The 16340-nt window shown below is 34.4% G+C and overlaps 1 protein-coding gene across 3 annotated transcripts; it reads left to right on the top strand.

Annotated features, from left to right (window-relative positions):
• The first annotated feature begins 538 nt into the window (after nucleotides 1–538).
• On the top strand, nucleotides 539–12777 carry LOC130710671 (probable isoprenylcysteine alpha-carbonyl methylesterase ICMEL1). 3 transcript variants are annotated; one of them, XR_009010411.1, is made up of 11 exons: nucleotides 539–1201; nucleotides 1972–2048; nucleotides 2182–2251; nucleotides 2337–2417; nucleotides 2948–3022; nucleotides 8162–8263; nucleotides 8382–8522; nucleotides 8956–9049; nucleotides 9131–9274; nucleotides 11771–11861; nucleotides 12147–12194. XR_009010411.1 is itself a non-coding variant. In XM_057560013.1 (11 exons), exons 1-11 carry the CDS (start codon nucleotides 750–752, stop codon nucleotides 12306–12308), a joined length of 1461 nt encoding a protein of 486 aa, XP_057415996.1. In that variant the 5' UTR covers nucleotides 543–749; the 3' UTR covers nucleotides 12309–12777. The 3 variants fall into 3 exon arrangements, 2 of the variants coding, with proteins under 2 accessions (XP_057415996.1, XP_057415997.1); XM_057560013.1 differs by having other exon boundaries at nucleotides 543–1201; nucleotides 8956–9021; nucleotides 12147–12777; XM_057560014.1 differs by lacking the exon at nucleotides 539–1201 and adding an exon at nucleotides 1505–1550 and having other exon boundaries at nucleotides 1977–2048; nucleotides 8956–9021; nucleotides 12147–12777.
• The last annotated feature ends 3563 nt before the right edge of the window (nucleotides 12778–16340 follow it).

Genomic DNA, 16340 nt, shown 5'->3' with positions numbered 1-16340 from the left:
AAAGGAAAGGAGACACGATATCATGTATGCTAATACACTTTTTTTTTTTTATTTTTATTTATGAAAATTGAAAATTACTTGTATCCAAACAGGCCTTGAAAAACAAAAGGACCAAATTCATTAATATTAACAATAATCTCAATTTATAAACCATCAACAATAATAACATCTCACATACACTAATGTTTTCTCACAATCCCACTCTATCTATCATTATTGCATTATCATTTATTTCTTTTTCACTTTTTTCTTTCACGATAGTATTTGAATGTAGACACCCACATTAATGCAGACAAATACACAAATTAAGAAATACACAAGTCGACAATGCAATGATGATAAGAGCAAGGAAGCAAATGACCAAGTCCATAGTTGGGAACTACTTGGGATCTAGGGACTATCCAACAAAAACCACACTGTACTTCTCTGTGACCCACACACACCTCATTGGCCAAAGCAATAATCCAACTGGGCCCACATCCCACCAATCAAACACCTTTCTTCTCTCTCTAAAACTCTCAAATTCCTCATCTTTGACCCAAATTTACCACATTTTTTCATTTTTGCCACTGCCCTCTCTCCCCTTCTTCTCGTAGTTCATCATCATCACCACCATCTTCATCTCAACAAAATCCACCAAATTGAAGAAAAAAATAAACCAAACTTGAGATCAACCCACTTCAAGATTTGCTGTCAAGGTGCCAATTGTCACAAACCAACAAAAAAGAAAGAAAGAAAAAGGAATAAAAATGCCATCTCACACCCTCCCAATAACCAATCGTTCATTGGGTTCTACAATTCCAACTCCTCCTCCTTCTTCTTCTTCTGTTGCCACCACAATGTTGCTCGGAGCAGCGAAGAAGAACGTGGAAGATGATGACGATGACCCATCAGCAAGTCTCTTACACTCTTCTTCATTCAATGGCATCAACAAAGTCACCATGCCCATCAAGCCATTTCTATCAAGGGCTTCGAGTTTCACCTCCATCGATAACAACAACAACAAAGCTTCGGTGGTTGCTCCTTGTTTCTACCAGAAACGGCGAAGGCGTACTGCCAGTGAAGATTCCTTGCCTTCCTCCGCCATCTCCAATGGCAGTGATCGCAGCAGGTCGTCTTCTTTTGGCAATGATGTTAGGCATGTTGCTTCTGAGACTTTTCTCTTGACGCGCCTCGGGTTAAAGATGTTGAGATACCTTGGGTATGATTCTGATTTGAATTGTTAATGCAGTGTATCTGTACATACTTGCAATTTTGTTGTCTCTCTGATTTGAATTGGTTTTTGAATTACATGTCATTGATTTTGAAATCTAGGTCATTTGGAAAGGAGAATAACTTGGACATGATGTTTAAGCATTTTGTAATTGTGAGGAGATTCTACTTTGGAATTGTTTTTTATAATGATGAATGGTGGTGTATTTGGTAAACTTTGATATCTCATCGATTTCTATACTTAGGTGTTGTGGGGTTTTGGATTTTACCATTGTGGTGCGCTAAATATTCGAGGCAAATTTATCATATGGAAGCAGATGAGCAGAACCTATATATCAGTTAGCATCTCTTACATTTGTAGCATTTACATGTTAAATACTTAAATTATTGTCTCTTTCCTTCTTTTAAGTAGTTCTCGCGATTGTTAAATTCATCCTGTGCATTGGGCTCTATTGAGTATGAGTTTAAATGCAGTTCCATTGACCTAGTGAAAATATACTATGGTTAACTGTTACTTAGAAAACAAGATAGGAGAAGAGAGTTCATAAATGATATTTCAGCCTCGTATTTTAATCTAAGTAATTAAGAGCGCCATTTAAGACTTAAATTAGTGTCTGCAGATTCTTGCATCTGTTTTTATGTTAAAAATTCGAACATAATTACATGTTTTCTTATGTTAAAAGTTTAAACATGATAAATTGTTTTGTAGTGCTTGTTCGTTTTATGTGAATATCTTTCTAATCATTTATTTCTGTTCAGGGTAGGCTATAAATGGATTACAAGATTTCTTGCCCTGGGTTGTTATGCATTGTTGCTTTTTCCGGGCTTTATTCAAGGTCTGAATTCAGTGATCTGTGGCATAATTCTTGTGCATACTGCATATAATGTGTCAGATTTTTACTTGAATGCATTAGTATCACAAGTCATTGGTCATCACTGGATCATATGTATTTCCCTTCTGTTTTCTAGTTGGATATTACTATTTCTTCTCCAGTCAGATACGCAGAAGCATAGTTTTTGGAGATAAACCACGGAATAGGTATGCTTTATTTGTGTTGTCTCTCTACATTCGTAAAAATTCATACAACTGTCGTAACTTGAAAAAAGCTTGTTTTCATTTGCAGGCTTGACTTATATTTGCCTAAAAATAGTAATGGTCCGAAACCAGTTGTTGCTTTTGTTACTGGTGGAGCCTGGATTATTGGGTATGTGATGTCCATGCTTCTTTTCAAATCTGTGTTTTGGTAGAAATTTGTGTCAGAAGGCATCGATGTTATTTTTTGATTAAGAATATATTCCTTCCTTATTCATGTAGTCATCTGTTGATATTGTGCTTTATTTCTTACTTTCATCTGCTATTATAAAGAGAAGTTCAATTACATTTATGCTAACCATTAATCTATGTTAAGAAAGAAACATTGTTGATGTTCCACTGCATCATGATGGTGATATGAAGGTTTTCAATTGATTGTGGTGCATCAAGAAATTGGTTGAACTGCATAATATCTGATTAAGTTAGTAGGATTAACCTGAGTTGGAGTTTATAATGATACACCATGCTTTTATTTTTGATTTTTATCATACCTTTTAAAATCAATGCTTCAAATTTATTTTTCGAAGGGATTCATGTTTTTGAGCATGTGTCCAGTGTACACAGTACATATACATATACATTCACCTTCACCACATACCAGTACAGTCCTGACAAGTTTTTAAATATTTGTAAATTGTGCAGTTACAAAGCATGGGGTTCTCTTTTAGGTCAACAGTTATCGGAGAGAGATATAATTGTGGCATGCATAGATTACAGGTGATCTTTTTCTCCCCCCATTTTTGCTTCAATATTTTGCTCTAGCTAATGGATGCAGTCTGGTAGTATAAAAGGGGTTAAGTCTTATAGATCCAGATCCTTATCTGTACTAATACAGAGGATTTTTTTATTCTTCTGCTCATGTGATGTGGAACTAAGTAAACAACATCTTTAACAGCATAAAGTAATTATCCTATTCTTCATCACCATGGGTTCTGTTTTAACTGCATTATCTGTCCTGATCCTCCTGTTTTCAGTTTGTACTCACTTATTGACTTCTTTTTATTTAGGACAAAAGAATGAGAACTATTTCATAGTTTACTGCCTCCTCTTTTATTTAAATTCTGTTGAGAAGTAGAAAATATTATTATATAATATGGAAAGTCTTATGGGTGAAGCATAGCTTTAGTTGTAGTTATCGTATCACTGACCGACTATACGAAAAGCTTGAGCTTGTTAGCTGAAGGGTGTTAGGTACATTGATTAGGTAGTTAGGATATTAGATTTAGATATTAGGGATTACTCTATAAGCTGTCAAGGTCGTCAGGAGTTAGTTAGGATATTGGATTTAAATATTAGTCAATTCATTCTGTTTTGAGGTTATTTGTTATCCATTGCGTTATTAGGGATTATCTTTTACTTGGAAGTTAGTTAGGATAAATAGATTAAAAGATTAGTTTGTTTTGTGAGGAAAGGGGCAGTCAATATTCTTTTGGGATTGATTCTCAAAGGGAAAACTCAGGAGTTTGTAAAGAGGGCTTCCCTCGTGAAGAAGATTTTCCTTCTTGTTTCCAGGGGAATCGAAATTCCTTTGCCTAAGGTGTGAAGTCATGTTTTTATCTCTCTGTTTCTGGTTGGGTCACATAAAGAATATTTTTCCTTCTATGTTTTTACAAACTCAACCATATGCAAGTATGATAGTGAGTTTACCTCCCGGTGAATGTTTTGTAAAAAGAGTATGCTCACCATGACTTTGTATCCCAAAGACACCATTTCCCTCATAAATTGTCCAAACTTTAAGCTACCTCAATCTGCTTAAGGCCTTTTTAAACTTACGAACCATATTTCCTCCACTAGGAAAACAGTATATGGATGAAATCTTCATGAACTTGTTCTTGTAACTCTTGATGAAGTAATACATTAACATCAAACTACTGCAATTCCCACCCATTGTGTGTAGCATGAGAGTAGGACTCTTATAGTGTTCATCTTTGCTACTGGAGGAAATGTTTCGTCATGATCTATTCCAATATACCAGCAGATGCGATATTTCATAGTATATGTTGAGATTCCACATAGATTATAGATAAGGCTGATAGAGCTTATAAAAACATTAGCAATCCTCACCTTACAAGTTAGCTTTTGTGGTTGAATTAGGCCCTACCCAAATTCAAGATAATATCAGAGTCTATCATAGATTCGATATTGGGTCACCCACCGCTGTCCAAAAATCTACCTGGGCCCTTGGATTTACCAGTGCAATAGAAAAAAATCAGTCCTAAAATCTCTGATTCAAGTTCCCACATAGACTAGATATAAAGTCAAAGTAGAGCTTATGAAGACTTTGACAATCCTCATCCTATGAGCTATCTTTCTGAGTTGAGTTAGAGCTTTTGAAAGAGAGAAAGTGAGAGACTATGAGTTAATTTGTGTGTCTCAATTAAATAGCAGAGGATAATATATATAATAAGAGCCATAGGTACATGATTTACAGTTATCATAATTACAATACCATACACCCAAGTAACGGGGCTGCTTGACCTGTTTGATGCCATGGTGATCACTCCTTACAATAACATTGTCGTCAACATACGTGACCAAGTAAATGCACCCTGCAGCAGAATAATGATAGAAAACAGAGTGGTTAGTCTCACTTCGAGTTATACCATAACTTCTGAACCCCAGTACTGAATTTACCAAACTATGCCCATTTGAGACCATATAATGATTTGCGGAGAGGACATACTATTCCAAATGACTCCCCCTGAGCAAAATCCCAGGAGGTTGCTTCATGTACACTTTTTCCATGAGATCAACATGGAGAAAAACATTTTTAATATCAAGATGTTAGAGGCCAGTGGAGAATAACAGCCATAAATAAGAACACTCATCTATATGTCATTTTAGCCATTGGTGAGAAAGTCTTACGATAATCCAAACCGGATATCTGTGTATACTTTTTGGCTACAAAATGGGTCTTGAGCCTTCTAACTTTGCTGTAATGACCAACCAACAACGGACTTCCCTGGAGGAAGGGGAACGAGGTTCCAGTTAACACTATTCTGAAGCGTACACATCTCATAAATCTTGACTGGTCTCCTACTATGATGGGCTAAGGCATCACCTGTAGTCTAAGGAATATACTCAAAGGCAGGGATGAGAGTCAAGTATGATGGGAAGGAGACAAATAGTGTTAGCTCAAAGTGACAGACTGTGGAGGATTACGAGTTCAGTGAATACCTATTCGAGGTGCAATTGAGAGATAAAGTTTAATTAGTGGGGATGGAGGAGTTGGCCCTGAATGAAAGTCAGAAGTTGGCCCGTTGCTAGTCGGTTGTGGTAGAGGGGAGGGATATTACTGACGGTGATACACCGACACAAGAGGCGGCTGTGTTGTGAATCTTAGGTACATGAGACATCTCGTATGTGTTAAGGGTGGCAGGGACAGGTGGAGGTTACCATGTTGAGAGAGACAGCAAAAGAACATGAGTAAATCTGTGTCTCAATGGTTCAATTATAAAGAGGATAATATAAATACCAAGTACATGTTTACTGATACCTTAATTACATACTAGACACCCTATTTACATTCTTTCTCACAGTATATATTCATTTGCACTCCATCAGCCTTTTGCCTTTTGTCCCGTGGTCTTCCAATAGTTTCTTATATTCCACTCTCCAATGCACTTTTCTCCTAATTAGCTTTAAACAAGTTCTTGTTCTTCACGCTTCTTATACCATTGTTGGGATTCTGACAGAATCTCCTTGGGATGCATGGAAAGGATTTTAGAAGAGATGAATTCAGAACTATGATATATTATAAGGTACAAGACCTTTTATCCTTCCTCACTGCATGGATAAGTCATTTAGGTTAGGATCACAATTCAGATGAATATTTGAAGTAATAGATTATGCATATGCAACATGAGGCTAGTATCTTCAAATACTTACTGTAGGTTCAAACGTCCCCAAGTTTTTGGACCAATTCAGGTTTTTCCTCCTTCTATACCCCAATAAGTGTCCTTGCCTTGGCCAATGTTGGTTTAGGTGTTGATTCACCAAAGGTAGTAGAAGAAGATAATGATTTCCTTGCCTTAGCCATGTCAGATAGTTTGGGAAAAGGAAGGGAGGACTGATGGGCCTCTGCCCAAAGGCCAGGCCCAAGATTCTTAACACACGTAAGTCCAAGTCAGAGAAAAGGGGGGAAGAGAGTTAGTTACAGGAGAGAGAATCTATATATGAGGGAAAGGAGTATGGTATGGGAATCATAACGGATTTTCTGATTTTCTTCTTTTGGGCATGGAATATCTTCCATAGCTGGGAGCTTAGGCTCTTATCTTTCTGTGATGCTTCATATAGAAATTAATACAATAACTACGTTCTCCTTATTAGATAGGATTGGTTCCTATCACTTTAAAGAAGGACAACATACACATTCCCCTTGAAGTTGGTGGAGAAGTAAATCACTCATTTTAATAAAAGTGACACCCATGGTTATGAGCATAACCCATGAAGTTAATGATTCCTTGCCTTAGCCAAGTCAGTCAATAAGGCTATGTTTGCGAGTTCAGCTTTTGAGGGAAAGAAAGGGAAATAGAAGGCTTATGAGAAACCTCCCCTTGTTTGGGAGTTTTTTTAAAAGGGGGAAGGGTTTGGGGAATTTCTGAAAACCCTCCAAGACCATCCTTCATTTATTTTGTTGAGTTCCCCCGAGTTGGGGTTTTTTGTGGAATTTTGAATTCCCAAACAAGGGGAGGGCTTACCACTTACCCACACTTCCCCCTCTCTTCCCCTCCCCTCCCCTAAAAACTCCCAAACAGCTTTTGCAGAGTATCAACGCATGTGAGTCAATTTGCAATGCCATGCTCTGTTAGGAATATAGAGAAAGTTTAGTTGATATACTTTATGCTATTATCAAGAAGCAATTTTTTTAATAAATTTGCTAATTGTGTCTGAATCATGTGATACAATTGAACAAACAACCGACACACTTTTGATTTCTCTTTCATCCAGCAAAGACTAGTTACTCACAGTAATGATTCATGAACCACTACACAGTAAAACACCCCTAAACACCCCTTTTTCCTGCGGATTTGGCCAAATAATACACTGAACTAACCACCTAAATACACATGACTAACCATAAAGCACAGAACACGGTTCTGTGCTTTGTGGTTAGTCATGTGTATTTAGGTGGTTAGTTCAGTGTATTATTTGGCCAAATCCCTAATTTAGGAATTTCAATTTTACACGGTTCTGTGCTTTATGGTTAGTCATGTGTATTTAGGTGGTTAGTTCAGTGTATTATTTGGCCAAATCCCTAATTTAGGAATTTCAACTTTACACGGTTCTGTGCTTTATGGTTAGTCATGTGTATTTAGGTGGTTAGTTCAGTGTATTATTTGGCCAAATCCGCAGAAAAAAGAGGTGTTTAGGGGTGTTTCTACTATTCAGTGGTTCAGGAATCATTTTTCTAAGTCATCAATGGTGGAATTTAATTACCTAACCATCTTGTGATATAAATATTAGAAATAGACAGTGGAACTCAAACTTCAAAATGAATTAGATCAAGGGGATCAATGCTTATAGTGATTAGGAGAGAATAATTAAATATATTATTATATATAGTAATTAGAAGAGAATAATTATTAAACATATTAGTTAAGAGAGAATCATTAAAGATAGTAATTAGGCTCGAAGATCTGTAGTTCTGTAATCTAGGAGATTTTCCCTATTCCTTTTAATAAAATACCAGGTTACTAACAGGGTCCCCACTAAAAAGAGAGTGGGTAGGTTATCATGAGTGACCCATATGAAATTCACAAAATAAGAGATCTAGTGTATCAAAAAGAATAGAATATTATTACTTGAATTTGTATTCTTTCTATATTAGTGTTTCTCACGTCTATTTTCATGCAGAAATTTTCCTCAGGGCACCATCGGTGATATGGTAACTGATGCTTCTCAAGGTATCTCATTTGTGTGCAACAATATTGCAGAATATGGAGGTGACCCTAACAGGTAAATAATCATCCTTCAACTCCATATCTTTCTCATTACAGGGTACATTTTTTTCTTTCTCTGAGAAAATGGGTATTCATGATCCCTGATGACGCCTTTTTCATTTTTTTTCACATAGAATTTACCTAATGGGGCAGTCAGCTGGGGCACATATTGCAGCATGTGCAATTGTCGAGCAGGCAATCAAAGAGGCTGGTGAAGGAGAGAGTACTTGTTGGAGTCTTTCCCAAATAAAGGCTTATTTTGGTTTATCTGGAGGGTAAGTACTTTAATAAAATTCCTTCCTACTTAGGTATTTTCTTTGTTAAAAACAAACACTGGACCTTCCTAAAAATTGCAATATCTTTGAATGCCTCTATTATATTAGCCTATAACAAGTTGTGAATTCAAGTGTGAGTAGGTGTTAGCAAATAAGTCTGGCACGGGAAAGAAAAAGGTCGAATGAAGGATCATAATATATAAGTGGAAAGAAAGGACTAATAAAAATTGCAGATTTTGGGTAAAATTGTGACCTCCCACTTCTTTTTTAAGCCTATTAATGATGGATTTAGTCTTTTCAAATGTTAATGACATAAATGTATCAAATGGACTTCAAATTCTTCCAGTTATGGTTTTATATTGCTTCTTAGTGCTTATTGATTTTAAACTTAGATTCGAGTTAATTATTGTCTTTCCTTCTTTCACCAAATCAGGTATAATTTGTTTAACCTTGTAGATCACTTCCACAGTAGAGGTCTCTATCGTTCCATCTTCGTAAGGTACACCGTACACACTATAAATCTTCAAGTGAGTTAATGCTTAGTTACTACGCAGCTCTTCACTTTTCATTGGATTAGACTTTCAAATGACAGTTTTTATCTTTTACAGCATAATGGAAGGGGAGGAATCCCTGCGACGGTTTTCTCCAGAAGTAATGGTTCAAGATCCAAACTTTGGAAATGCTGTTTCTCTACTACCTCCTACTGTTCTTTTTCATGGTACTGGAGATTATTCCATACCATCTGATGCCAGGTTTAGCCTCTTATAAAAAACTTTTTGAATTATGTAGTAACAATAGGAAAGAGGAATTTATTTGTTATGGTTTTTAGTTAGTGTTAATTGTTTGATGCAATTTTAAAGTGCAATGATTTGTGTAACGAATGAATTGTAAGCAATGACCAACTTAATTTTACTGAGGTATTGACAATCTTGCAAAATGAACAAGAAAACATAGAACAACCTTTGACAGTTCCTTGTACCTAAAACAAGATTTGCAGCAAACATTTTCTTAGAATTTGTGCTAGGCCTAAGTCAGTCCCAACAGCTAGCTTAAGAGGTGAGGATTGTCAAGATTTATAAGGATTACATAAACCATATACCTAGTTGATCTGGGGTCTTGATACGCCTCCTTCACGTTCAAGATTGGACATTTGCAGCGTGGAGTTTGTAGAACTGGTGGCTGCAAGAGTGCTGCCCAGGGTGGCTTCAATATAGAAGGGTAGGCCCCCCCTCCCCCTAATTTATGAGGGTGGCTACGATGAACACGGCTAGGGTTTTTGACGCCCCCAATAAAGGGGGATATCAACTCTCCATTAGGTTATAATGCCATCTTACAGTTTGGATTAGGCCTAACTAAACCTCAAAAGTTAGCTCAAGAGGTGAAGTCGATGTGGGATCTTAACTTGATAAAAAATTGTGAATGTAATGCTGGTTAGATCGTTAACTTGTGAACAAGCTTGAAAAAATAGATAAGAACTAGTGTAGAAGAGATGGCATCGTTATGAATAGTTTTAAGTTTGTTGAGATCCCAAATCGACTAGAGAATAGAGAAAGACCATAGTAGAGCAGGCTTGGACAATCCTCACCTTGTAATCTAGCTATTGGGGTTGACTTAAGACTAGTCCAAATTCTAATATGATATTAAAGCCTATCCCTGTGTCCAATATTGGGTTACCCACCACCACAGTCCGAAAATTAACCTATCTCACTAGATTTCCTAGTGCAATCTAACTAGCCTTGCGACTTTCCCAATACCATCAACCTGGCCCTACAACTTTCCCAGTGCAATCCTCACCTCATGAGTTAGCTTTTAGGGTGAAGTTAGGCACAGTCCAAAATATAATAGAATCCAACCATCTGAATGTATTACTTCTCCCCAAGCTTTTAAGATTTTGTTCGGCATAGTCCGAGTTCTAGGAGGATTCAACCATCTGAATCTATTTCCTCTCCCCAAGCTCACATCAGGGCTTCTGCCGAACTTTGTGAAGCGTACTCACTACACAATTACAGCAGTTCCATTGATAAGTTGTATACCCAACTCATGGTCAGTTTTTGTTCCAAGAACACAGAAATTTTCATTTTCTTCTTCATGAAGTGGGAAAGTACTCCATCTCTTGACATTTTTGCTGACTAGCATTGAGTCTTTCTTTAATCCCTAGTACAAAAGCTGTCGTTTCATGGGAATCAGTGCTTAAATATCTGCTCCAGTATCTGTGCATATTTAGGGTTGTTGACTGTATGACAGCCCTGTAAATATAGTTAGTTCACTTAGGGAAAGATGGTTAGTGAGATTAAGGGTGCTCTTCCGTTTAGTAGTTTAGCTCAAAACTTGTGATTATTTCCGGTTATGATGTGCTTGCTTAAGCCCAGAGATTTTCCTAGTAGTTTGGTTTCAATAAATTCTGTTCATCCCATTCCCCAACCAGAAACAGGTTCAGCTTACATTCAGGCCTTTCTTCTCTCACATCATGGTTCTTTTCTTCTGCATCGAGTTTCCCTCTTTATCTCCATGATTCATTCTCAGCATATCAAGAATAGTATATCTCAATATTCTAATAACTTGTTTTCTTATACCAATTTCAGTTTACTAGTATCAACGTGGGCATATTATAAATGTGTCGTTAATAATCAAAATAAAGCATAACCAACATTGAAAAACATAGGGATCGTATTATGGTTTCTGGCTAACTTTTGAGAATGAAAGCTTATTCATAAATGATGTGGTTGTTTTAAGCAGTCTTAACTTCAAAGAGGTGCTTATATCTCGTATTATTTGCTATAGGTCCGTAAACGTGAAATGCATTGGTACTTGCTACTTGTTCTTTGAGTGTAATGATACTCGAAGACATATAAACATTGCAGACATCCAATTGATACCCCATTTTTTTCTCTCTTTCTTCTATTATATATCACATCAATTACTTCTCTCTTCTCTTCATTTTTCACTCCAGGTGTATGTTGGATGTTTGCACTATGCGGATGTCTACAAATTATTTTCTAGCATAAAATTACATCATAAAGTTTTATTTAGGAAAATGAAGTTGTAAATAATTAATGCTGTTATCTAACCAGATATACTTGCAATTAATTGAAGTTGTAAAGAATTAATACTGTTATCAAATTTGAGAGTAGTGAATTGTCATTTGAAGCACAGCTACTGCACTTCACTTTCTAAATTGAAGCATTTTCTTTTAAAATTTCCTCTTATTTTTAGCTGGTGAACTATGATTAACACTTTGTTTTATACAGTAAATCATTTGCTGAAACTCTTAAAAGAGTTGGAGTCAAAGCTGAGTCAATTTTATATGAAGGGAAGACTCATACAGACGTATTTCTACAGGTAATTGAACCACTCTACTTCTAATAAAGTCTTTTCCTTTTGACTGTACCATTTTCTGTCTAAACTGTAAAGTTTTGTTTTCAAATTCAACTTTGTGCTACTTTTTAACAATAATCTATGATATGAACGAAATGTAAGGAACATATATACGTACAGCTTAAAATGAATAATGATTTCATTTAATTCATTATGTCTAGCTGGGTGTGCACTAGCCCTTTGACTAGTCTCGGGCTAACACTATAATGCTGGCGTTTCCACCCATGCTGAAATGTCTATGCCTTTCAGGATCCAATGAGAGGTGGCCAGGATGATATGTTCGATGATTTAGTGGGATATATCCACGCTGGTGATGCTGAGGCCCTTGCCAAAGATGCCGTGGCTCCTCCAAGGAGACGACTAGTACCCGAATGCATGTTAAAATTAGCTCATTGTGTCAGTCCTTTCTAGCTAGCACAGAATGATTTCATTCATTGTTGTTTTTTTTCCTTGCCTTGTAAATAGTCCTTATTGTGGCTTGCTAGATTACTTTTCAACGTGTTAGGTTTAGCAGACTCCCACGGCTACGACCAATTCCATCAGCCTTTTAAGAATTTAACATTTTTCACAACTAAAATCAAATCTTTGGGGTCATCAAAATTTGTGTCTGCAGGTCTATTATTTCTGGAAGCACTACTGTACTGTGATCAATCCTTGTGTAGCAATGGAAATGTTATAGAAGCACAAAAACATCATGAACCGGTGGCATGTGTACGAATCAGGAACACTCTTCTGCTACAAACTATATATGGCAGTGTAAAGAGTAAAAGAGATGTGGCTATAAGTAATGTGTGTGCATGTGAATGTGTTTGGTCCATTTCATTAGGATATGAGGGTGGATCCGGAATTCTTTGCATAAAAAATATAGTTGTTGGTGTTATGTGGCCAGAGTAGAATGAAATATTTTGTTTTAGGCTTATTAAGACTTTTGGTCCCCCAAAATTAAAAAATGTGCAAAAGTGGTCCCTAAACCTAAAAAAATAGCATTTAACCTCCCTGGCGTTAGCTTCCGTCAACACTTTTGATCCCTTAATAACCTCAAAAAAATTAAACACTTATGATTATTGTACACATTATCATTTACATGATACTTGATTCTTTTTAAATAAAAAAGAAAAATATTTTTTTTGGTTTAAAAAAGAAAAAGAACTTTAAAAATATAATCTAAAAATAAAGTAATAAGAAGTGCAAAGTAATCTAAAATTAATCAAAAGTAAAAAATGGAAATATATAAAAAAAAAATGTGCAATTTGGATTTATCATAAAATAAATTACAAAAACATTATTTGAAAAAATAAAAACAAGTTTAAGACATTGAACTTTTTTACTTATCATATGTACAAGGAGATATCACGTTTTGATATTTTTTAGTTATCATATGGGACATGAAGATGTAAAATACTATTGATAATTTATATACTTAACATATGTAACACGGAGATGTCACATTTTGATATTTTTTTACTTTATTATAGGGCCATAGAGTTGTAACATTGGGGATCAACTTATATTGGGGTTAGTTTTTTTCTTGGGTGGAGATTTTTTAAGAAAGTAATTAACCCACACTTGCATTTTTAACCCTCTGTGTTGTTTGTGAATGAGAGTGTACAACATTGATGTCCAAATTGCTGAATTTTTAACTCTTAAGTCCTCAAATTTGGATGTCCAAGCTGCTGAATTTTCTTTTGTGTACAATATTGATATAAAAATACTATCAATGGAGCATTTAGTACAAAAGGCAAAAACTAAAGAACAACTCAAAAAATAAAAAACAAACATTAAGTAAAAAAACATACAAATCTATGATTTTATATATCTAAAATAAATTTAGTACTTTTAATCCACAAAATATAAAAAAAAAACACAAAGATTTAGAAAAAACACACAAAAAATAAAAATGAATATCCCCGTGCATCGCACGGGTAAAAGTACTAGTAATAAATAAATAGAAAGATAAAAATATAAATCTATCTATATATATGTAAAGGAGACTTGAGGTTTTGCATGTATTAAATGCATTAAACCATAAAGCTCCCATACATTTATATTAAATATATTAAAAAATAAAAAAATATAAAATATATTAAAAACTGAAAAATATTTATATAATAAAAAACTATACAACTACTAAAATTAAATAACAACATTCATAAACTTAAAATTGACTAGGGCTTTGCATTTGACAAATATTAAAAATTAAATATTAAATATTTTTTAATAAATAATTTAGATAAAATAATTTTCAAATAAAAAAAATTCTATTTATCAATATCTATCTATCTATATCTTTATGTATTTGTGACTTTACTTAAAGTGATTGTATGACTACTAAAAAATTTCTTATTGCAAAAGAAATGTTTAGCATTAAATAAGTTATGTGATATAAATAACAATAAATTATGTGATATATTTTTTTTTTGAAAGTCAAGTTATGTGATATAAGATCATTGTCATGCTCATTTAAATACAATAAACTAAAACTCTTGGTTTCCTGTAACCACCATTTTAAAATAATCAATTTCTAAAAGGGATTTTGTAATTTTATAAATTTAATTGCATTAAGAATAAATTTAAAAATGAAAAACTTCCATTCTCCATTATCCGTTAATGAATGACTCATTCTTAGAGGTGAGCCTTTTCTTCTTCCACTACTCTATGACCATTGAGAATGCAGTTGGAATTCCATATAATTGAAACTCCGCTTATCAAAAAAAAAATAATACGAAGTAATAATAATAATTGAAACTCCAACCAATCCTTTCGTCTTCAAAATTTTTTATTATTCTCACTCTCATGCTATTTAAGCTAATTATATCAATTGCCAATTCTTCATGTGTTTATTCATCCCTTCTCAACTTGCGTTGTCAATTATTTATATAATATTCAAGTTTTTTTCCATATAATTAGAAAAACTTAAAAATAAGCCCGTGCAACGCAGGGGTTTAATTTCTAGTAAATCCAGTAAACTATCAACTAATTCCAAATGATATTTCACTGTGAGATAAGTACATATACAAATATACCTATTTTGGTCAAACAAGATTAAAAAGCCTTAAAATACCAATATATATTACCAACATACTTTACAAAGGATTTGACTATTGTTGAATAATAAATAATTTCCAACTAAAAAGAAACTATTTTGGTCAAAAAAAGATTAAAAAAACCTTAAAATACCAAATATATATTACCTAACATACTTTACAAAGGATTTGACTATTGTTGAATAATTTCCAACTAAAGAGAAATTTTTATGGTCAATCAAGATTAAAAAAGCCTTAAAATACCAATATATATTACCAAACAGGCCATAACATTTTCTATTATGTAACTACACCAAACCTCCTTATCTATGTGTGTGTATTAGTGAGGGCTAACTATTGAGTGAGAAAATTAGAAAATCAAAATCAATTTGTGAAGTGATAACAAACAAAATGTCTACTTCATTTTATGCCACCCTAATGCTTCTTTTTATAACGTGTTTGTTTAATGGCTCAACATTTGTAGATTCTATCAAAGTTTCTGAAACTTCACGCAGACTTCAATCAACTGGGTCCAAAATCAACATACTCTTCATTTCTATTGGTGATGATATGCCCTCCGGCTCACCCCCTGTGTCCCTCATTTATGCCAATGCAGTTCGGGCTAATTTACAACCAGGAAGAGCTTTCACAAAGTTAACAGTCTTGATACAAAAATTGTTCAAATAAACTGGAAAAATTTCTGCAACGTTTTCTATGTCTATGATCCTAAATCAGAGGGAAGCCATCAAAAGATCTATTGGTCTTTGAGAATAGATGGTGTGTATCATAGCTGGGATAACCAGAGCTGGGCTAAAAAGTTGGATTGGACTCATAATTGTTAAGTGTTTAACTTATACATGTCAAATAATATTTTTGCTTATTGTAAAAAGATGAGGATATTATAACCAATAAATGCTCAAAGTAATTCTTGTTTCTTCCCTTGTTGGAATTTCAGTATATCGTAACTTAAATATTAATTTTCATTTTTAAAAGTTTTTCTGTGTCATACATATACTTGTTATTATATTTTTGAGGGTTTAACGTGAAAACTGTCCCTGAACTTTGAGCGAGATTTGATTTTCGTCCCTCGCCGGAAAATCTTCCTATGGACGCCCTCGAACTTAGGTTTTTTGTTTGGAAACTGACCTTGCCATTAAAAAGCTCTGGCCGTCGTGACTAGGTGTCCGTTTTGGACCTATGTGGACATGCGACGTCATTTCATTAAATGACGTGTTATTATTATTATTTTTAAATACAAACTAAATCTTTTTATTTATAATTAAGCCCCCCAATTCTTTTCTAATTAAAAGTCTAACTCGAAAACTAAAACTAACACTAACCTAACTTCATCTCCTAATAAAATTATACCAAAACCCCCCATTTTATCTCTTTCAATATTCATATATAATGATCTTAACAT

The sequence above is a fragment of the Lotus japonicus genome, chromosome 4 (genome assembly GCF_012489685.1).
Source record: "Lotus japonicus ecotype B-129 chromosome 4, LjGifu_v1.2".
NCBI lineage: Eukaryota > Viridiplantae > Streptophyta > Magnoliopsida > Fabales > Fabaceae > Lotus > Lotus japonicus.
This window is presented reverse-complemented; position numbering and strand designations above follow the sequence as displayed.